At 37.4% G+C, this 24,443-nt stretch overlaps 2 protein-coding genes across 3 annotated transcripts in view; one reads left to right on the plus strand and one right to left on the minus strand.

Annotated features, from left to right (window-relative positions):
• Nucleotides 1–6,330: 6,330 nt before the first annotated feature.
• On the minus strand, nucleotides 6,331–22,972 carry cyldl (cylindromatosis (turban tumor syndrome), like). Of its 2 annotated transcripts, none has more exons than XM_083566930.1 (15): nucleotides 22,698–22,972; nucleotides 21,068–21,508; nucleotides 20,713–20,982; nucleotides 19,874–19,955; nucleotides 19,476–19,657; nucleotides 19,138–19,255; nucleotides 17,980–18,109; nucleotides 17,696–17,806; nucleotides 16,387–16,478; nucleotides 15,901–15,964; nucleotides 14,465–14,618; nucleotides 8,859–8,967; nucleotides 7,838–7,956; nucleotides 7,418–7,643; nucleotides 6,331–7,299 (listed from the first exon to the last, which is right to left on the minus strand). In XM_083566930.1, exons 2-15 carry the CDS (start codon nucleotides 21,482–21,484, stop codon nucleotides 7,115–7,117), a joined length of 2,259 nt encoding a protein of 752 aa, XP_083423056.1. In that variant the 5' UTR covers nucleotides 21,485–21,508; nucleotides 22,698–22,972; the 3' UTR covers nucleotides 6,331–7,114. The 2 variants fall into 2 exon arrangements, with proteins under 2 accessions (XP_083423056.1, XP_083423055.1); XM_083566929.1 differs by having other exon boundaries at nucleotides 19,111–19,255.
• Nucleotides 22,973–23,031: 59 nt separating this feature from the next.
• Nucleotides 23,032–24,443, plus strand: part of zc3h3 (zinc finger CCCH-type containing 3) — a 76,146-nt gene continuing 74,734 nt past the window's right edge. The window contains exon 1 of the mRNA XM_083566665.1: nucleotides 23,032–23,159. Within this exon, the coding sequence (XP_083422791.1) occupies nucleotides 23,087–23,159 (73 nt within the window). The 5' untranslated portion in view covers nucleotides 23,032–23,086. The remainder of the gene's footprint in view (nucleotides 23,160–24,443) is intronic.

The raw sequence follows: 24,443 nt of genomic DNA on the forward strand, positions 1-24,443 counted from the left end.
ATTGTATAAGTAGCTAGCAACAAAAGTAAAAACACCCTGAGTGATAATAGCCGTACATCGTGTAACCATGCAAAGCCACATGTACCATTCATCATGTTCATGTTTCTCTCTGCTTAAGAGAACCATACAAATTTGTGTATCTTGTATTACAGCAGTTAAAATTTGGTGCATTGAGTACAATTCTCTTATACTGACCACTGGATGATCAACATGACACCTCATGGCAAAGAACTGTGAGGATTTGAGAATTTGAATTGTTGCTCTCCACAAAGATGCCGAGGCTATAAGAATATCAGTAACACCCTAAAACTGAGTTACAGTACAGTGGCCAGGGTCATACTGAGTTTTTCCAAGGTGGTTTCCACTCAGAACAGGCCTCGCAAGAGTCAAACAATGAAGTTGAGTCTTCATTGAGTGCTGCCAGCATTGCTTTGGACATTACAGAAGAAGAAGGTCCTCTTATCAGTGCTCGGACAATACGCTGCACACTCCAACAAGTCGATTTGCATGGGCGTCGCCCAGAAGAAGCCTCCTCTGAAGTGTTTGCTGAAGAAAACCTGGTCTGATGAGACTAAGATAAACTTGTTTGGCTAAGATGGTGTCCAGCATGTGTGGCGACGCCCTGTTGAGGAGTACCAAGAAAATTGTGTCTTCCCTACAGTTAAGCATGGTGGTGGTAGCATCATGGTCTGGGGAGCTGTGGTTCGTTGAGGAAAACATGGACTTTAACATGTACTTTAACATAGTGAGCAGAACATGATGCCCTCCCTTTATAAACTGGGCCAAATGGCAGTTTTCCAACATAATAATGACTTTAAATACACCAACAAGATGACAACTGCCTTTCTGAAGGTGAAGGTAATGGAGATGGCCAAGTATGTCTTTAGACTTGAACCCTATTGAACACCTGTGGGGCATCCTCAAGCAGAAGGTGTAGAAGCACCATGATTCTAACATCCAGCAGCTCTGTGTTTGAGGAGTGAAAGAGGCAACAACCTGTGCAGCTCTGGTGAATTGCATGCCCACACAAAGTATTGACATTTTGGACACAGTTTTGACATGTTTACTTAGGGTGTACTCAGAGACGGATGATCTGCTGTGGCGACCCCTAATAGGAGAGGCTGAAAGAAGAAGAAGAAGACTTAGGGTGCACTTACTTTTTTTGCCAGCTCTCTTGACAATAAAGGCTGTATGTTGAGTTATTTTTAGAGGACAGTAAATCTATACTGCTGTACAAGCTTCACATTGATGACTATGAAGTATTTTCGATTTTCAATTCTATTGTATTGTTTCTTGAGAAGATATAATAAAATGCTTGCTGAAATGTGAGGGGTATACTCACTTTTGTGAGATACTGTAAGTGTTATATTTCATTAGACTTTGGTTCTATTCGTCTTCTGTGTTTCTTTAAAGGTCTGAATTTGTGGATGATCTTTAAAATATTTTGAGCATATAAATAACCGGCTAAAGAGAATAAACATGGACAGTAAGTGTATAACTGTCCTAACATAGACAGGGAATATTCTAGCTATATGCTAATTATATGTTAATTCATTATAATTAATTTATCCTCTCATGTTAGCCAGGTAGCTAAATATAAAATATATATATATATATATATATATATATATATATATATATATATATATATATATATATATATATATTTTAGCTCGCTGCACAGCTCCATGGAATGAATTTACATACAATTCTCAAAGCTTAACAAATCTCAAACATAAATTGTATCAAATAAACTTTATGTAGCTAGCCTAAATACAGTGTTGACAACAATGCTATCATAGCTAGTTGCTAAAAGACAGACTACTCAAGGAATTATATATACAGAGGGTGATTTGACACACCAGGCAAAGTTGGGTCATAATACAAATTTCACAACAATGATAAATTAGATTACTGTCATTCACTAGCATTCTATTAAATCAGAAAACACATAAATGTACATACATTTTCAGGAAGAAAAATAGCAACAACAACAGCACTAAAACTTTTATTTTACACTAGTCATAAGTATGGTATGTGCTTTTTGGGCATCGCATTACACATTTAGTCTTAATTTGCTCTTATAATTTCCTCCACTCTTCGGGGAAGATGTTCCACTAGATTTTGGAATGTGCTTGTGGACATTTGTGTTCATCAACCACAAGGGTGTTAGTAAAGGTACTGGGGTGCAGTCAGTGTTCCAAATCATCCCAAAGGTGTTCAGTAGGGTTGAGATCAGAGATCTATAGCCGGCCACTCAAGATCTTGCTTTTCAAACCATGTTAAGGAGATCTTCATGGAGCTTACAGTGTGCACAGGGGCATTGCCATGCTGGAACAGGTTTGGGTTTCCAAGTTCAAGAGAACGCAAAATTTGATTATACCCAGTCCAAATACATTCTGTACAATTGGGTGCCTCCAGCTTTATGGTAACAGTTTGGAGAAGAATCACATATGGACGTTTGTACATATCGTGTATTTTGTTCTCTAAATATATTTTTGCCAAACACTCATATACTTTATTTGCATTTTCACTGTCTATTGTCAGACTTGCTGTGGTTCTTGCTTGTCATTGTATAATCTGCTTTTGGAGTTAGGGAGATGCCATGTAATGTAAAATTCTGCCAATTCTAAACTAAAAGCCCAGACACTGATAATGAATTACAATTACTACAATTATAAATATTATTGCTGTTATACAGTTACTGTCCATGTATATTCTCTTTAGCAGGTTTCTCTCTCTCTCTCCTTATTACCTCCTCTACTTTCTTTCTTGCTTTCTCTCTTTCACTCTGTTGGGTAAAACATATTTATGAGACTGCAGTGATCCTGTAGTGTACAGTGATCCTGCAGTGCGCCTTTTTTCTTCGTTTTAGACATGTTTTAGTTCCCTTCTGGAGACCACTTTCTGCTGTTTTTCTGCTGCTGTTCATGGCTCCACATCTAAAGATCCTAAGTTACTGTGGAGGGTTAAACTCATGAATCATGAGGATTTGGACTACAATGTCTTGGGGCTACAATTGGCATGAACGGCTTTGCATTCAAGCACCCATCAGTGAAGAGCTGGTAACCTCAGCAATGATAAAACTACAGCGATAAGGCATGACATTATGCCATTATAACATTATGACCAGTAAACTGAATAACACTGATTATCTCATCATGGCACCTGTTAGTGGGTGGGAGCAAGGCAGCAAGTAAACATTTAGTCCTCAAAGGTGAAAGTGTTAGAAGCAGGAAAAATGGGCAAGCGTAAGGAATTGAGCGAGTTTAACAACGTGATGTCTAGACGACTGGGTTAGAGCATCTCCAAAACTGCAGCTCTTGTGAGCTGTTCCTGGTCTACAGTGGTCAGTATCCATCAAAAGTGGTGATTGATGAACTTGGGGAGTGAAGGCTGGCCCGTGTGGTCCAATCCAACAGATGAGTTACTGAAGCTCCTGTTAATACTCTATGGGTTAAGATCATTTTGGCAGCAAAAGGGGGACAAACACAATATTAGGCAGGTGGTCATAATGTTATGCCTGGTTGGTGAAATGCAGGGTTACACAGTTTACCTTGGCATTGGATATAATGGGGTACATTGACAGTGATGATTACATGAAAAAATGGAGAATTACACTGGACTAGTAGCTTGATGCTATTAAAACTATATTGACTGTATAGTTTTTGTGATGGCTGAGGCTATAAGAAGTGCAACAGTATTTATTAATTCGTCTTAATTATCTTATCAGAGTTTTGGTGGATTCTGAGCCTGTTGTGGAAACTGTGGTTACAAGGCAAAAATACACCAGGGATAAGAAATCAGCATAAGTCCCAATGCATGTACACGTTCACACACACATGTTCACACTTAGGGACAATTTAAAGCAGCCAAGATCGACCCAGAGGACATCAAGCTGTTTAGCAGCTCTAATCCCCACTGCAATTCACATATCAGTATTCAAGCGAATAAACAGTATTGATGCAGTATTGATGAAGGGATCTAGAAGAGCACTTTCAAGAGTACACTTGCATTTAATAGATGTGACCACTAATGTGCTTCATGTTGTCATTATTCTCCCCTAGTTTTCCACAATGTGTTTGATGTCAGATTTGTTTCCCGCATTCTTTGATCATCTTAGCAGACTCCAGCCTGCTCTCATTTCTTCATATCTGTAATAACTAGGATCTAAGGTCAAAAAAGATTTTACAGCATTTGCTAGTGGCCTTAAGGACTTCTCCACATTCCTCTCTAAGATAATTCACTTCGGTCTCAACCTCCATTGCCGCTTTAGAACACAAGAAATATTTGTCTCATTTCTTTACTACTTTTAGTACAGTGTCTCTACTTCTATATTCTCCATTTCTACAAGTCTGTTTTTGGTAAGACTTTATGCATTGTGATTTTGATAGCAAAATTTTACTGCTTTTATGTTATTCGATACTATTTCTGTCTAAGATGTCCGTACCATCTAGAGACGTACCAGTGCCAATTGGATCCCACTTTATTTGTGGAGTTTTGACATTGGACCTCCTGGAGTGTTTAAAGGCTCTGGCATGGAAAAGCTGGTGTTGGATCTGTGATAATCACAAATGTTGAGCTATTTTATAAGTTGCTTAGTAGCTCCTAGTTTTATAACCATAATGACTGTATAAGACTGTAGAAAGAACATTACTTATAATCTTACACTTTCTCAAGGTTTCTTCCTCATAACATCTAAGGGAGTTTTTCCCTGCCACAGTCGGATGGACACCATTCACCTTGACTGTTGATTCCTGTAAAGCTGCTTTGAGACAATGTCTGTTGTGAAAAGTGCTATAGAAATAAACTTGACTTGACCAAGAGAAACGATAGGTCGGTAGGTAGATTCTTCCCCAAACTGTTACCACCAAATTGGAGGCACACAATTGTATAGGATGTCGTTGGATGCAGGGGCATTAAATATTCCCTTTCCTTGAACTAGGAGACCCAAACCTGACATAACAATGTCCTCGTGCACAAAGCCAGCTCCTTGAAGATATGGTTTATATGGATTGAAATGATAGATATCAAAATAATTGAACAGCTTAATGAATCGGAAAACTGACTGCACCCCAGGCCCTCTCACCCTACATCAATACCCAACATTGCTAATGCCCTTGTGACTGAATGAGCACAACTTTCCATAAACACACTCTGAAATCTAGTGGAACATCTTCTCAGAGCAGTGGAGGTTTTTATAACAGCAAATGGGGACTAAATGTGGAATGGGATTTTAAAAGATTTCTTTTGCCAGGTGTCCACAAATGACACCTAACATTAGTGTCACTTTTATTGTTAGATATTCGGATTAGGTTGTAAACATTTATTTGACTCACACTCAGTTGCACTTTAAAGTCATGCTTTGCTGAACTTTATGGAGTGTAAGAGTTTACTGGAGTTTATTATTAGAGAATTTGTTTCTCCAGTATTTCCTTGTATATAATGCAGCACAGGATGTCCTGTGGTCATTTATGTTCACAAGATGAGACGGGCTGCGCTATTTTCTATTCCGGCTTAAAGTAAGACACTGAACACTCTTTGAGGAATAAACATATTGAACCATTCACTGATATCAGGATTCAGTTAATATATAATCAGTGGCAATGTTCCATGACATTTAGAAAAATGTGTCTTTCATGTAATCACTATTTATTGCAATATATAGTCATGTCTAGCACATTGCTGATAGTTTATATGAGATTGTCTGTTAAAATAACATTGTAGTTGCAAAGGAGACACTTTGTTTCTATTAAAATGGACGCATATCAGGGACAGTTAACCCATCAGCAGTGAGGAAGGAACATATCTGTAAAACTCGAGTTTAAACGTGTATTAATAGTGGTGTGTGGTGTTTAAGGTGGACGGCTGCATTGAGAGATGTGAATCTAAAAGTTGTTGCGTTACTACTTTTTTCGCTGGAACTCCCTAAATGTTTAACCTTTTTCATTGGACCTCTGATTTCTCAAATACGTTTTGTAAATTGTTTAGAAATGGTTTATCTTTGAAGCGACAAAAGAACATTTGTGCTTTAAAAATAGATTAAGAAGAGAAGAATGTAAATAAATGACAAGCAGGCTTACCTCTGTTATTAAAAAGTCTGAAATGGCTTAGCTCTCTTTCTATCAATCTTGTTATTCTTATTCCCAGGCTCAGGATGGTCATGAAAATACACCAAAGGTGAGGTTCTAGTCCAACACAGGGCATCATGTACACACATTAACATAGTTAGTCACACATCTGAGTAATTCAGTGTGCTGTAGTCTACCAGCATGTTTTGGGAAACAGGAGAAAAGTGGAGAAATGGAATGAAACCCACTTGAAAAGAACTTTGATTTAAACACTTTTAAAAGTAGTTTTATTAAATCATTCAAAAATGATTAAAACAGCTGCAAATTCCCTGAGAAACAAGTGAATGCATTAGATACATAACGCATTTTAGGAACATGTTTATAACATTTAATATTTTTGCCCCATGGCTTTACAAAATCTTCCAAAAATAAAACACCACCAAAAACAATCAAGACCACACCAATTTGATGCCACAGCTTTATAGTAAATGTACAGCAATTTGTGCTCATTTTTGAATTTCTTTTCTTTGAAAGGCAGTGGTACAGCAGGAACAGCTTTTTTTTTACAGGTTTAGGGTATTGGTTGGGTTTCAGTGATGCCAATATGTACAGGTGGTTTCTGGTTTTGGTACAATCCACTTGTACAAACTGGTCCAGTCCATTTATTGTTGTGGTATTGACATTACATTACAATACAATTTTCTTGCGAAGAAAAAATAGGCAGTGAATGCAACTCTGTAATTATTAGACTTAGTAAAAGAAATAAACACTCTTCTTACCTCCAGGGAAAATATCCTGAGAAAATGTATATATTTACTGTTTTCTAGAAACTGGATAAAATGGGAGCACTAAGAATTCACATCAAATTCGACCTCATTATTTAGCATTAATAATGTCTAATGCACATAGCAAGGCAACACCCATAAAGTCCTATGTGCAACATCATCGCCCCTCTATAAGCTTAAATTTAGTATTTCTTCAATTTGTGTGTTTGCTGTGGGAATGAACATGTGCACGTTTGTTCGAAACCCTAAATGATTGTGTCAGCGATACAAAGCCATGCTGGGGCTCTGGTATAAGTACATATAGCCATCACAGAAGAGTCTCTTTGCCACACCGTCCATTTCACGTGGTACCTGCTTAGCCAGCTCAGCTAGAGTCATAGTGAGGTAGCGTGCCACTTCCGGACATGCTTTAACCTCCGGGATGTTGAAGCCATAAGTCTCACCTAAAAACAAATCATGTTATTTAAATTGTCGGTACACACAAAAATGTATATTAAAAAAAAGCTGAAAAATACAGATATTTTTTAAAGATGCGTTTTTATTGATCAGTTTTGCACCTACCCTCACGGTCAGCCATGCTATCAAAAAAGATCCAGTCCGTTTTCTTTGGTCCGTGTTTGACAAAGGAAACATAGTGGCTGGTCTCTATGCACAAAACAGCGAACAACTCCAGTTTTTCTCGAGGCGGTGTGAGTGATAAACTACCAGAACTGTGCGATGGAGGAAATCCTTCAGGCAGGCGCAGTGGAGTGGGTGTATGAGACTGGCGGCTAGGGTGAACGTGGACCTGAGCATGATATACAGTATGTGATGTTCAGGATACACAAGAGAATTAAAGATTTCTGAGAGATTAAAAAGTATCTTTTGTAAAAAAAAAAAAAAAAAAACACTATAAATGCTATCTTTGAAAAGCAATAAAAAAAATAAAAAAAAAGCAATATTATGGATAGTCGATTATGGATGGTATAGAAATAGACCCACCTTTTCTGAACAGATCTCACAGAAAACTTTCAATCCTGTGTTACTGAAAACAGAATCCATGAAGCATTGGTTACACTCCACCTGGGCTAGCTGTCCACATAGCACACACTGCTGAAGACCTAAAACAGATACACATGTATAAAGTACTAGCTTTATATCCCTTTACATGAACTAGGGGCCCAAAAACATGGTCCAGCATAAAGTGAACTTTATGAGGCCACGGTTTGGACCATGAGTCCTGATCATAACCCCAATGAACACTATTGGGATGTACTGAAACACTGAATGAACCTCAGACCTTCACACCATGAACTGAATGAACATAAATCTAAAAAGATCTAAAAAAAAAAAGTGGAAATCCTTCCTAGAAGAATGGAGGTTATTATAACAGCAAAGTGGGAATACATCTCAGATAGGGTGCTCAAAAAAGCACATACAGGTGTAAAAGGGAGGGGTACAATGTTTGTTTTGTTTTTTTAAGAAAACTGGCTGGGCCAGAGAGGTTTGTATGTCCACAGGTGTACATTTAGAGGGCAAAGCAAGTTGCAGATGGTGAATGTATTATCTGGCATAAAGGCTACTAAAGTTATGGTCATACAATCACGGACGGTTTCTCATCAACGCCTTGGGTGGTTCCAATTCCGGAGTAAGAACGGGAGCTTTGAGGATGGATTTGGACTGTAGTTAATATCAACAGTCTCATCATCATCGCTGTACCCCTAAACATTGTATATCTGCTATAAATGTACATTTAGTGCAACCCAGACGAGAATGGGTTCGCTCTTGAGTCTGGATCCTCTCAAGGTTTCTTCCTTTGCCATCTCGAGGAGTTTTTCCTTGCCACAGTTGCTCATCAGGGACAAACTTACTTATAAAGAACATATTAATTTTTTATCACCACAATATCTGTGTAAAGCTGCTTTGAGACAATGTTCATTGTTAAAAGCGCTATACAAAGAAAAATTTATTGAATTGAATCACGTGAAATATATATATATTTTTTTTATTGTAGTCGGCTTACCGTTGGACAGGAGAGCAGTGATATCTAGTTGTAGTGAGGGAATAATTTTTGGAAACATTTTAAACTGCTTTCCAGAACGTGGCATTGTCAGGATGAGGCAAGAAGGTACCTGGAGTCATAAAAAAACACATGAGGAATTGTTTCAGGGTTGGGCAAAGATACATCAAAATGTAATAAAATACCAAATACATTAACTAAGTGTATTCAAATAAAATACTAAATACAGCAGCCACACCATATATCAAAATACACTACTTATTTTTATTTAAAAAAAAATACTAAAAATACTTTTACATATGAGCATGGAATTTCTTTGCAAACCTTCCATTAATTGGCCTATTCGATTTATCCCTTTACCATTACACTGACTGTTGATTAAGTAAAAAAATGACTCATTATTGTATCCTTATTTAGTGAATTGGTGTTTGGTAATGAGGGGCTTCTTTACATCAGTAACATTGACTCAATGACAAACAAGCCATTTATAATAAGTCAACTGATGGTGCCTGTTTTCATAGCAACTAGTTTCTAACTGATTAATCATTTGATTGTTAATTATAAATATAATAATATATTATGTGTCAGGTAGTCGTTTATGCAATGGTATGCAAAATCATTATCCTACTAAACAGCTACTTTAATTTGGGTACAATATTCAGCAATTAAATATTAATAATTAATCACTGGGCACTTATCTTGACCACCTTCTTCCATATAGATCAATTTTTTGTTCTGATCCCAACATGTGTGAGCAAACTACTGAGTAGGCACCGATCAGAGGCCGCATTTTTATGATGTCATCATGTAAACGTCTTACAAAGTAGTTCACAGTAGTTTAAAACTACAAAAATACAAACCACTAAAGTATTTTCATACAAAATACGAAGCCATTTTCATCAACCCTATCAAATACAAATGACAACACATTTGCCCTGTCTTTCGATTTATAGACATTTATTGATATTAATATTCAGTAAGTGCTGTATTCTAATGTGGGTCATGGTGGATCTGAAGCCTATTTATCATCGAACATTTAAAGGAACATTGAAAGGCTCTGGTAGCGAGGAGTGGTTTTGAATCTATAAGCTAATTTATGAGTTGCTCAGGAGCACCTGGTTTCCTTTCACATGACAGTGTTGTCCATGCTCTGAAATAATGTGTGTAATCAGTCAAATTGGACGCACGGAATTACCGACGGGGCGACGTCACGACCAGAAAGCTATAAAACGCACATGGAGTGAAGCCGGCGCCAGCTTCTGTTTGTTCATGAAGCGCTCTGTGTGTATTTCATGTTGAATTGCTTGTCTATTGTTTGTCAAGCCAACTGGGAGGGAAGCACGCTAGGTCGGTGCATATTCTGTGCACATTCGGCGCATATTCTGCGCATATTCAGTGCAGATCCTCTGCACGGATTTGCCGCCCCCTTCAAAGCCGCTAGAGCTGCACCAGGGCGTAGCTCTAGGTGTACCAGAGGTCAGTCTCAAGAGACTTATACCCCTAAGAGACTACCTGGCAGCCTGGCAAATCTTGCCAGACATGTCTCGGAGGCTATACGATTCAGTTCGGGCTGGCCATGGAACAGAAAGTAAGCACTCTCCTGAGAAAGGAGGCCACCGAGGTGATCCCTTCATTAGATAGTCTGGGTTCTACAGCTGGTAGTTCCCAATGGACTTTTGGGTTGCATCCTATTCTAGATCTATGTCAGCTGAACCGCTCACTTATTTATTGGTTGATATTAGTTCGATCAGAGCAGTTAGCGGTCTGGCATCAAGATGTAGTGCTTGCTCACATGAAGGCACTTCGGTTTCAGCTGAATGCCAAGGAGAGTGCGTTTTTTGAATTAAAGATAATCACTTATCTGGGCGTCATATGGGATTCAACCCTTATGCGTGCGCAGCTTCTCCTCCCCGCATTGTGTCCATCCTTACAGCCGTCAGGAGGGTCAGAGAAGAGCAGTCACTTACTGTCAAGCAGTCCCAGAGACTGCTCAGGCTTATGGCAGCAGCGTCCAGTGTGATTCCACTTGGCCTCCTGCACATGAGACCCCTTCAGTGGTGGCTCAGGACCCATAGGTGCTCACGGAAGGACAACCCCCTCTGTATGATAAAGGTCCGAGGTGATGCATATGTATGTTATATGTTTGGAGAGATCCCGGGTTCCTGTCTCAGGGCCCTGTGCTGGGAGTTCCCGCTCGTCGCGTCATGCTTACGACGGATGCGTCCCTCATGGGTTGGGGAGCGGTTATGAGTAGCTGCTTTGTCCAAGGTCTATGGGAAGGGCCCCATCTACTATGGCACATCAATTGCCTAGAGATGCTGGCCGTACTTCTAGCCTTAAAGCATTTTCTAACGGACCTCAGAGATCACCACGTGCTGTTACATGTGTACCCTAGAGATGTTCCACAACTCTAACTGACTGAATAAGACTAAAAGGACATTACTTTTAGAAGAATGGATATTGCTCATATCACACCCTGTAAATTCAAAAGAAAGGAAATTACTAATCACACACTCTGGTGCTCGTGATATTTCTTACTCTCCAGTGAATGTAATGTTTTTACACTCTTGGTGTCATCCAAATGAGGTTTGGTTCCCTTTTGGGTTTGGTTCCTCTCAAGGTTTCTTATAATAATTTCTAAAAGAGTTTTTCCTTGCCACAGTCACCCCAGGTTTGCTCGCACATCGCAATGCACATAATTCACTTATATTTATATTTTTGTTCTCACATTCTGTATAGCTGCTATGAGACAATGTCCGTTGAGAAAAGTGCTATGGAAATAAACTTGAATTTAATTGAATATCCTAGGAACAGTAGGCACAATAAAGGAATACCCTCCTGTGGCTCTGTGACACCAGCTGATCGCGGATGCTAGTTTCTCCTCGTATGAAGTAAAGTGCTGCTTCTTTCCCAAATCTCTAACTTCCATTACCACTACTCAACCCCAATCCCCATCCACCCCTGTAAATCCTTAGTCCTTTATGGCTATAAACTTGTGACCATACACTAAGATTACCCTTTGATGCTACATGCATGTCACCTAACATTTTAGACTATGTGTAATAAATATATATATATATATATATATATATATATATATATATATATATATATATATATATATATATATATATATATATATATATATATATATACAAAGCTCATTTTAACGATCAAAGCATAACAATTATATACAATCTTTTCTGTATTTACTCTATTTGGTCTTCATTCTACTTTTTGAACCTCGGGGGGTATTAAAACATGAGTTTAATGTTTCAATACCCTTGTTGATATCCGTACAAGTTCACTGTACAGTACACAATGAATAAGTACCTTACTTACTTATTTACTTACTCTTTATATACCCTTATCCGTCACATTTATTAAGTACACCTACACACCTGCACATTCATGACGCTTTCCAATCGGCCAATCATTCAAATGCAGGCCAAGAGCTTCAGTTAATGTCATCTCAGGAAACATAATGACCATAGCATTAATATTGGTGCCAGGTAAGCTGTATGAAAATCCCAGCAGATCAGCAGTATTCAGCTGCTGAATTCAGAGCATCTGCATTTTCCAAAACTGCTGGTCACCTGGGATTTTTCTCTTGGAAGTTTTAATGGATAGAAATAAAAATCCATGCAGTAAGTTAAAGCTTCTGTGAATGGAAAATCCTCGTTGATGGGTGAGGACAGAGAGGTGAGTTGCTGAATAAAGGAAAAACAATCACGCAACAAGTATTTACAGTTGTGCTCAGTTGTGATTGGTCTTTACCCACTGTAGTGTCAGATTTCTGTCGCTGCCTGAAAGGAGTGGATAAATTTAACACTGTCTATTTGTTTTGGCTTGAATGTTAACTGAAGCTTTTGAAGTGCATGGATTTATGCAGTGCACTGCTGCCATGCGATTGGTTGATTGGATATCTGAACGGGGTTTGACATGGGGACAGGTGGCAAATTAAGTGGTCAGTGAGTGTGCATTTATATTACAAATTTTTCCACAAATGATGGAATCTTTTAGCAGTTGAATCACGACTGCCACCTGGTGGTGCCATATGATCTTTGCTTTTTCTTTCTCGTTTTACTTTTTTTTAAATCTTCCTTAATTTTTCACTTTCCTTTACTTTTTGTTTCCTCACTCACATTTACCTTCCTTTATACTTCTCGCTCCTCATTTCTAGTAGTTCTTTCTTTTTTATATCATTTTTTGTTTGCCCTTTCGAATTTCATTACATCCTTTTTCTTTAATTCTATTTTCTCAATTTCTGTCTTTTATTCTTTCTGCCTACATTTCCTCCTTTTCATACATACCTATTTTGATTTCTTTTTTCTTTTCCCTGATTTTTTCAGTTTGTCTTTGTTTACCCTACATATCTTCCTCTCTGCCTTTTTCTTCCATCATCCTCCTCTTTATTTAATACCGTTATCATTGCTATTGTTACATGTTAAACAGGGTAGACCAGTGGTGAAAGAATTACACAAACCATGAACTAAAAGTAGAGATACAGTAGGTAAAATATGACTCAAGTGAAAGTGCTCCCTTTAAACTTTTACTTAACTAAAAGTGCAAAAGTTTTTGCCTTCAAATGCACTTACTGTAAGTATCCAAAGTACTATGATTTATGATGGCTATAATGTCCTATTAGGGATAAATACACATAATTAACGTTAATTCCTAAATTCTGTAAAGCTGCTGATTTTTGAGAAAAGGTCTATAGAAATAAACTTGACTTGACTCATCATTTTTGTCACAAGAGTCGGTTTATGTGAAAAGACTCCAATGTTACTTTTAGCACACCGATCCCTTCCTAGAATATTATGAATGAGTTAAACACTGATTGATATCTTATAAAACTTCATGAGCCTAAAATGTACTTTTCAACAACTTTAAACAAATTGAGCAAATTAGGAGACAGGTGTTGTGGCAAGTTCGTTTCCTCTCAAAATGTTCTGCTTGCTGTTGAACTGATGCTGAACTTATGTTTGTGCTATGTAGACACCACCATCAAAACAACGTTCAAAACAGAGTGTTACTTGACCACTTAATCTTTTATCCACTCATTATTAAAAAGGAACAACTATTTTCGCAAAATGTAGTATACGCAGTATATACGATATTAACTAAATTAAAGTAAAATAAAGTACAAATGTAAGTAGAATTTACAGTACATTACTGTACTGTATTACATAAATTTTCAGTAAAGTACAGAAGCGAAAAAAGTACAGTACAAATAACATTTACTTCATTACTGTCCACCACTGGTGCAGACGCGATTTTGTCTTTCGTCACAAAACTCCTAGTTCCACCGAAATACGGTGTCTTGTGATTTACTTTATAATGGAAAAAAACATGGAGTGCAGGAACAACATGCTAAACTCAGAGTTTGCTAAGAACTAGATAAGCACCTGCACTGCACATTTATTGGGTGTGGTGTTACTTATTAGAAAATGTCACTAATACTAGGTCTTCAGCATTGCTTAGTGGTGACTCATCGAAATCAGGAGTGAGCCAACAGCCCCACCTATAGAGCAATTTCGCTTTACAATTTAAACATTGCACTAAACAAGAACATGTAATGGAGTAGGCCGCACATACACCGAATTTACCTCTGCTAGTTTGATGGCACTGTTGTAGAAGGAATGCTCCAGCAGCTGCTGAACCGTAGGTAAAACCAGACTGTGGTTGTAATCCATGAAGATTTGGTACAAGTAACTCGTCTGCTCTATCTCTGTTAAACCTTTAGGCTGATTACATGATTTCCTAAATAATACAGGGAGAAAAGAACAACAGTGTTTAATAGAAGTATACAAATGGATAGAGAGAAAAAAAATTGACTTGTTATGATGTTTATTTAGGATATTTGCATAAAAATATCCAAATGTAATCTTATATATAAAATGCACATATGCATTTTAAAGGAATATTCATTTTTAATAACGAATATTGAAAACTTATTGTAAAAGAACGTGTGCATTTCACTGATTTTTAACTACACCTTTAAATCGAATTTTGACATTATTTGACGTATTCAGATAATGACATATTTGCACATGTGGATTAAGGTTGTGAGTTCAAATCTTGCCATGCTGTCACTATTGGGCATTTGAGCAAGGACCTTAACCCATCAACTGCATGAATAAGATAATTGTATGTCACCCTGGATAAACATATGGCGTAAATGCACCTTTTGAAGAGGAACTGGATCCATGAAAGACCATGAAAAAACCAACAGTGAAGCCACAATTGATCACATTTACTTTGGTTATCAGTGTAAACTGATAAATACTTCAGTAAATGTTTTTCAAATGGCATTTTGATTGACATTTTGTTTGCTTATTAATCATGTTTTAGTTTAAAACTTGTATATAATTATATTATATAATATTTTCTGTTTATATTTAATGCATGACCTTATTATATAATAATAAGGTTATTCATGTAATGCCAACTCCATAATTAGTTATAAACTTCAACACTTTATTATAATTTTTTTACCACCAAGTCACCAGTCACTGTATTATGAAACCACCTAGTAGAGGGCTGAATTGTACACTGTACATTGGACCTGCGGGACCCAACACAAATCTCGCGGGAGTGGGCGGTTTTACTTTTGTCGAGGGCGGAAGTGGGCAGTCAAACAAATATAGTGTGAGTCCCTCCATCCACAGATGGTTCTATTTTTTGTTTTTAAGTTGCTTATAATATATAATATAATATAATAATAAAAAAACCTAAAAAAGTCCTGCGCAGGGCTCTACCACCTTGCACTCCTACTAATGGTTGCTATAATGACTTTAATCAGTAGGTGGCAGAACTAACATTCCATTTTTGACAACAGATCAGCAAATGGGTCACGTGACCATTGAACTAATGATTTCCTATAATGTTTTGCTCCTATGATTTCTCCTATGTAAAAAAACATTTTGACTCAGTCCATTGTTCTGATAAATCCTACACATTGTATTCAAAAGTTTAGGCAATAAACACACCACTTTGAGTTTTCTGCACCTCTGCACCATGCGGGAAATGCTGCCATACTTACAGTTTTAGTAGTGGCTCCAGTGACAGAATTTCTTGCATGATGAGAGTGAGAAACTCCTCCGGATCTGAGCGTAGAAAACAAAAAGCATACTTAATACCTCTTAATGCAACCAAATTTGCTTTTATGATAAAAAAATTAAAAAAAAGTTTGTGATTTTGTCTGCACCCCAGGCCTTCTCACCTCACCTACATCAGTACCTGGCGTTGCTAACGTCAATGTGGCTTAATGAGCACAAAATGTAAGTCGCTCTGGATAAGAGCGTGTGCCAAATACCATAGATGTAAATGTAAACCTTCATAACCACACTCTATAATTTAGTGGAACAGCTTCCCAGAAAAGTAGAGGTTATTATACTGTTATTATATGGACTAACTGCTGAATGTTTAAAAAGGATATAAGAATCGTATGTCAACAAACTTTTAAACCAATTGTCCTACTGTATGCTATCCCAAATTCTACCCTATTCTAGAAAACAAAAAGGAAAACCTTTTTCATCTGTGGTGTAGCTTGGGCAGTGGCCTCGCTCCTGCACCTGCTTCCGAAGCTTCATCACACTGTGATCAGGGACAAACCCCTCGCTACACACACACACGCACACACGCACACGCACGCACGCGCACGCACACGCACGCACGCGCACGCACGCACACACACAAAAAAGATATTTCTCCTGAAAAACAGGTCACTAAACCCATCCATATTTATAAAGAGTAGGAAGTCATTAAAAAAGTTATCTGCAGTGTTTAGTGTTTCAAACATCTATTAAAAAGTAAACCCAAATTGGGCGTGTTATAAACCAATACAGGCCCAACCATTATGCCACTGGAAAACACTGAAAAATCGAGTGTTTCTCAATCACAAGGTTATTTATTTGATATAAGTTTAACTGCTTGCATGACACAAACGTATGTCTATACATTGCAAATCTCACCCAAAATCGTTCGCACAAATACGCATCCAATGCGAATTTATTTCCATTACTGACATTATTAAGTGCTAAAACATGATAAAATGATAATCGTATTAATCAGCAATATTAAAAAATAAAAAAAAAGGTTTAAAGTGCAACTTTATTATCTCTATGATGTCCAGATTTAGAATAAAATATCACGTTGAAGTCTGGGGAATAACTAAAAAAAAAAAAAATTTATAAAATTAAAAATCCATTAAATGTAGTTGACATTTTAAAAAAAACGCGATGTGGTTGAGGTGGATGTTTAAAGCAAAGATAGATTAGCTAGATTTCTTTTCTTATCTATGTGCATTTACATGGCAAACACACTGTGCTTCTTATTAGTATCTGTATCAGTTCTAAATTATGTACAGTATGTATAAATATTCATTCATGACCCAAGAATCTATTTTAATAAAGAAGTGCTTGTGTGAGTCAAACTATGGACTACATTTTGTCAGGCGAGACACTGTGGGTGTTTGGGGATGGATTGTTTGCGAGTGTTTGTGCTTATTGGAATTAAGAGGACGTATTGTTATATTTCTAGGTAATATTGCTTTGGAGATTCCTAGAAGTTGAGTTAGAAAGTTTGCTGTGCTTTTACCATTGAGTGGTACTGTCTCTTTAAGAGATGAGGAACGAGAGTTTTAGTGCAGAGGTTTAGCTGTGGGGGCAAACGTTTTTTTTTCTTACGGAGTTCAGTTTTTTTCTATTAAAACGTGGAAACCGGAGATAATAAATGTGTGTTTTAAACATACAAGGACCTCACTAAGTTGACTTTTTATAAAGTAAGCCTGCCTCCACAGTGCTGTTTCTGTCAAATGTGAAGTGAATGAAATTTACCTGCGCAGTGGACACACAATGTCCCTAAGGAGAGTTCTCTGTATGGGTTCATCAATGGGTTTCGTCTTTTGAAACAGAAGGCAGTCCAGAACTGATGAGCAGGAAAACAAACTAGAACATAACCAAGATTGGTGAGGACAAGTGCAAAGTATAGTGTAGTAAATTAAACTCAGTGTATGATGACACAGTGACATTTACACAGCATGAAAAAAAAAAGCTCTAATTAAAATGCGGTACAACCTGAAAGCCTGAATATTACTCAAACGTTTAAGCAGGTTCCAAACCTAAAGAGGGCAGCATCCATGTAGCAGGAGTTACAGTGACCCTGGATTCCCCTCATCCGCCCAATCAGAAGCGTTCTCACATCCTCAGAACTCAAGGGTGGGATAGCTGGTATATCGTGCCCATCATGATCTATTAACACACACACAAAATCATGAGGGTTATTATGTTATTATGTTGTGAGCATGTAAATAGACCAAAATGGCAAATACACCAACCAGGCATAACATTATCACCACCTGCCCAATATTGTGTTGGTCCCCTTTTACTGCCAAAACAGTTCTGATCCTTCGAGCATTAACAGCATGAACTTCTTCAGCAATTTGAGCTACAGGAGCTCGTCTGTTGAATCGGACCACACGGGTCAGACTTCGCTCCACACGTGCATTAATACGCCTCGGCCGCTCATGACCCTGTCGCCGGTTCACCACTGTTCCCTCCTTGGACAACATTTGAAAGATAATGAACACTGCAGACCAGGAACATCCCACAAGAGCTGCAGTTTTGGAGATGCTCTGACCCAGACGTCTAGACGTTAGAATTTAACCCTTGTCAAACTCACTCAAATCTTTACGCTCGCCCATTTTTCCTGCTTCTAACACGTCAACTTTAAGGACAAAATGTTCACTTGCTGCCTAATAATATCCCACCTACTAACAGGCACCATGATGAAGAGATAGTCAGTGTTATAATGTTATGCCTGACCAGTGTATAAGGCTTTAACAACAAAACATCGGTCAGTATATGAGCTGGAATGAAACAAATGCACTCCTGATAGTGAGTGCAGCCATTTGTTAATTTAACTGTCTGGGGAAACAAGCTAGAAACAGGGATTTCCTTATACAGTGGTCTTGTACCCAAAGATGAAGATCATGAAAGGTTATTAAATAAATGGCAATCTGCCACATCTGATGCAGCTCATCAATGCCCTTATAACAAGCTTATAAATGGGATCAGGATTAATAGATCAGTGAGAAAGCACAGTATTTGTGAAATTCTTGCCAATTCACTGACCAATGATTTGCTGTTAGGAACATTTGAAGCTTAATAGTTTGCCATTTCTGGCTTGGTCTAGGATTCTATAGTCATAAGCAGCACTTAAGCAGTAAATCAAGAAAAAAAATAGTACGGACCAAAGTGTCCATCTACTGTAGTCTCACCCAGGGCGCGATTGCCAAGCCGACAAGAGGCGATCTTTATAAAGAGGCCGTGCTTAGATGGACAGGTGAAATACCGAACATCTCTGAACGTCCCGTCACTCACCCCACATGCCTCTTCCTGTCAAAAAAAGAGAATTAAATGCTAAAGAAAAAGCAGGTCATTAGAAAAGTGCATTTTTATTTATAGTAGTGTGATTTAATTTTTTTCCCCCTGCCTTGATTATGTCATGGTTATAAATGTAAATGATTACACACAGCACAAAAACAGAGTCAAGGGGATTTCCAGAAGGTAACATAGTTCACAATGTATCCACAAGAGGTCAGTATTAAATGAGTACCAGTTCAAGACCAGCCATGGTGCCAGACATATCTGGAAGTAAACCAATCCAGCGCACTGTTGCATAACAAGGCCCTTTAGCCAGATTAACCTCCACAGTAGAACCCACTTTTATAGCCACCTCAGCAGCCGGATCTTTCACTATATCTGGACTTTTAGAAATGTCCATCTTTTCTGGTATATCTAAAAAGAAAACATTTAAACCCATAAGTAAATATAGTTGTAAAGACAATTCATGGCTATTCATATCTACAATATGTTCCTCTTCATTCAACACCAGTGCATCAACTAGGAACAAATGCGCTTTAGATCCGTGATGTTAAAAAGAATCAATAATAAAAAAAAATAAAAAAAACATAAGGTATATTTTTATGCTTCAGACATAAATTTGTCACTCACCTGTATTTAAAACCTCCTCTTTAATAACGCAGTGCCATGGAATTTTTCTCTCTCCTCCAATCTTACCATGTTCATCTGTATCCTGTAAAGAAAGAATAGTCAGCTCAAACCTAATTCCAGGAGTGAAACGATTTATTTATTATCTATTGGTTATGAAGCAGGTCTGGTAAGAATTAAATTTGCTAATTATTTTTTTTTTATATACAAGACAGCAGACATGTCAAAATCTTTACCCAATTATACTTTGTTTAATAAACTTTATTTTGGCTTCTCCCATTAGGGGTCGCCACAGTGGACCATCCGCATGTTTGATTTGGCACATGTTTTTACGCTGGATGCCCTTCCTAACGCAACCCTCCCCATTTATCCGGGCTTGGGACCGGTACTAAGGCTTGTGCAACCCTAATGGCTGGGGTTGGTTCCCTGGGCCGCAGCGGTGAGAGCGGCGCATCCAAACCACTAGACCACCAGGGAACCTCTATACTTTATGTTTAATAGCATCTGTAATATAAACAAACGCTCCTTTAGCTCTAGCTAATAATAATAATGCCCTGTTATTGAGAAACCACATAAGGTGTTCATCTTAAAGACTTTCCAGTGTTGGAGGACTACAGCTTGTCCTCAGACTGTTAGGACACACTTGACTGTTTGAGTTTTCACAAAACACTCTAAATAATTACTATTTAAACTCTTTCTATGAAGCTTGTGCACTGTTATTACTATAGCTGTTATTAAAGGAGCAATAATGTATTAAAATGAGCATTTTAATATAATAAACCTTGGAATTTTTGGCAAATTGAGAATTTAGCAGCAATGTATAATGAATAACAGTTACATACAGTCGAAATCAAAATCATGCCATCTTCCAAACGATTCAGGACCATCCCATGCTGACAGTCGCTTTTGTCATCCAGAATGTAGGTTACGCGATCTCCCACAGACACTGTGGGCATGCGATTTTCTGGGAGGTCAACCCATGCCACTGATGATTTGGGATCCACTGGTTTGATTCTGTTGAAAGGCACAAAAAGGCCACAATTTTTCTGACATTTAAAGAGGGATGTGTACAGGTAACTTCTATCAGTTTGGCCTTTTCCCTTGTCTTCACCCTGAGGGAAATCAAGAATCAAAATAAGTGGGTGAACCTTTTTCTGCTCACTTGTTTAAAGAAAAAAAAAACAGACTCCTACTCACCTGCAGTTCAACTCCAAAAAATGCTCCTGAAATAGGTTCCAGTTTCGAGTCCAAGAGCGGGCCAATGTATCGAACCACACCTTTAAGCAATTCACCGTTTTGCTCCACTGTGACTTCAGAGCCTACACTCATTCCTACAGCTTGCTCTAAAATCTCAGGCTTTGCAATTTCCTGTAGTCGGTCTTCAAAACGTTCAAGTGCCAGAAGAAATTCGGCCTCTTGCCGTGTCAGTGGGTGCAGAATATCAACTGGCAAGTTCATGTTCATATTGTTACCTATAGACCTAACAGGTAGAGTGTCTGTTTGAGTTGAATGCAAGGTCTCTATCATGTAGCAAATACTTCCTGCTTTGATCCAGCAATATGACAAGGGTTTTGCAGTGGTGATAAAGTAAGCGCAATTATCACAGGAAGCCATTGCTGATTGGAGATGCCTGCAAAGCTGAAATGGAAAAACAAACAAACAAACAAACAAACAAAAAGTGCACATTAATATTACCATTAGTTGCAATATTTTGATACAATATATGGATCAAAATAAAGTGTGCATTTATAAGGATTATATTCTATTAAACCAGACATGACCAAACTTTCTCTGAGGAAGGGACAAAAATCAGACTTGATTGAGGGCAATGGACTGAAAGTAAATTTGCATTATACAAAAGTGTATTATGTTGAAATGATCGTTTTCATGGTTCGCCTCATTTATCATTACATAATCTTTATAAATAAAATAAAAAATAACCAAATAAATAAATAAATGGGAGACATTAGTCTGTAATCTGCTTATCTAATGTTTTTTGGTGAAATGTTTTCCATTTTATTGAAAGCTATAAATAAAAAAAAAAAAAGGATAAACCTAGAAACAACCCCATTTACAATGCAATGGAGTTCAATGTGTAAAACAGCTATTCAGGCTATAAAGCAATACAATAATATGCTTGTGATATTAGTGACCTTTAATGAGAGATGGATTGAGAGATTTTTTTTATATTTTCCAAATGGGCTAATTACACTTTAGAAATTTTAAACATTTAAAAGTATTAATTATTATTATTATTTTTTGTATCAGAAACTTGCATGCGGGCCGAAGTTCCGCCCACTTCTCCAAATTACGTCATAAATCGTTGAGAAACTTGACATGTCATGTGTTATTATATCAACATATATAACTTGCAATACTTGTAATACTTTCAGTGACATGCTAGAGAGACTCTTTGAATTGCATGAAATTTCCATTATAAAAATATCACTTTTTGGGGGGTTTATTAATCATGCATGATTCTGCCTCATCTAATTTGCATAAGGGAAAGTACAGTCATTTATTTATTTATTTTTGTTGGGGGGGCAAAACAAAATAAACAATACCAAAACAATCTAATCAATTTAACAATCAACTGGCAGCTTTGAACTGTTATGGATGATGTTTAAAATGTATGTTTGTTTATATTTTCTTTATAATTAATGTAATGACCATATAAACGCTGCTTCCTCTTTCTGAACTGTATGAAAGTAAAAGCATAACAGAGCAGCCAACAGAGCAGATGTAACAACATACATCATCTCAAAACACACATTTCATCACTTACACACACCACAGGTGATCATGAACACCAAAATGTCACTATTACCTGTTTTTATTGAACGTCTTCAGGTTTCCTCCCTGGTTTACTTTCGATTTAATCAAACCTGGAGCTGTCTCCGAATCTCAACACAATCTCAGTGGGTCCCAAAAAACATTATCAAAAAAACAAACCACTATCAGAACTCCAGCATTCACAAACACCTCGATATTTTCTGCTTAATGAAGTTTCTGTCATCTGTCTCTACTGCGCTGTCTTTTTTTTTTACGGATTTGACTCATCAACGATCGATACCTCATTTCCATCAGCGGAAATGAGAGCTCTTATTCTATAAATCATACATGTGACGCGCGCATCGTGTGACGCGGTAAAATCGGAAAATCTGACTGGACGGCTGCATTCTAGCGTCATCCGCGTACAAGGAGGGTCGCAGTTTGATGACGGAAGATAATCTAGATGCAAACATGGCTGACCGAGCAGCATTGGAAAGAGAGATAGAGAAGTTACAAAGTAAGAAATGTTAATATAAATATATATATATATATATATATATATATATATATATATATATATATATATATATATATATATATATATATATATATATATATATATTTAGTTGTTGTTGTTAATTAAATTATAGTAAGCCTATGTTTTTGTGGAGTAAACCTTGTTTAATTAAACGAGATTCACTTGACTGTGTGACGTCCAGGCAGCTGTTATCAGGCGTAGGCTGGATCCCAAATGTTTACATCCCCTCTTTATAAATATTTTATTTAGATGAGAAAAGAATGGCTGTTTTTATATTAATATATTATAATTATTATAACTATATATATAGTTTATTTGTGTGGGAACGATTTTCAATGTAATTACAAGCAAACCATTGTGGTATCGCGGTACTGTGACTTCATGCAGCTGTTATCAGGCGTAGGTTGGATCCCAGATGTTTACCTCCACTCTATATAAGTATTTTACGCAGATGAGACAAAAATGGCTGTTTACACTATGTAGTGTACTTATTATTATGTTAAATATTATTATTATAACTGTATATATGTAGTTTGTTTGTGTGGGAACGATTTTCAATGTATTTACAAGCAAAACATTGTAGTATCACGGTACTGTGACGTCATGCAGCTGTTATCAGGCGTAGGCTGGATCCCTGGAATTATTATAACTATATATGTATGTATTTATATATAGATATAGATATAGTTTGGTTGTGTGGGAACGATTTTCAATGTAATTACAAGCAAAACATCGCGGTATCACGGTATTACTGTGACCTAGAGCTGTTTTGGGAAGCCTTCTGATGATTTATTAAAGAAATTCTTGAACGTTGTTAACATTTTGCGTACTATAGAGGGAATGCTGTTTTCTCTTACGTTTACCTTTTACGGCATTAGCAGACACGCATATCCAGCGCGATGTACAAAAGTCTCTATTAATGAATTTATCAACACTGGCCTTATAACATCATGACCGATGAGGTGAATAACACTGATTATCTCTTCATCGTGTCACCTGTTAGTAGGTGGGCTATATTAGGCAGCAAATAAATATTTTCTACTTAAAATTGACGTTAGAAGCAGGAGAAATGGGCGAGCGTAAGGATTTGAGCGAGATTCACAAGGGCCAGATTGTGACGTCTAGACGACTGGGTCAGAGCATCTCCAAAACTGCAGCTCTTGTGGGATGTTCCTGGTCTGCAGTGGTCAGTATCTATCAAAAGTGATCAAAAGGAAGGAACAGTGGTGAACCAGCGACAGGGTCATGGGCAGCCAAAGCTCT

Source organism: Silurus aristotelis (genome assembly GCF_946808225.1).
Source record: "Silurus aristotelis genome assembly, chromosome: 2".
NCBI lineage: Eukaryota > Metazoa > Chordata > Actinopteri > Siluriformes > Siluridae > Silurus > Silurus aristotelis.

Excerpts from the sequence above, each read along its gene's own strand:
- cyldl (XM_083566929.1), bottom strand. The coding sequence starts at position 21,484 with ATGGCTTCCTGTGATAATTGCGCTTACTTTATCACCACTGCAAAACCC. Across the intron at positions 15,965-16,386 it reads CTACACCACAGATGAAAAAG|ATCCGGAGGAGTTTCTCACT; the intron begins GTTTTCCTTTTT and ends TTCTACGCTCAG. Across the intron at positions 8,968-14,464 it reads GTGCCATCAAACTAGCAGAG|GTACCTTCTTGCCTCATCCT; the intron begins GTAAATTCGGTG and ends TTATGACTCCAG.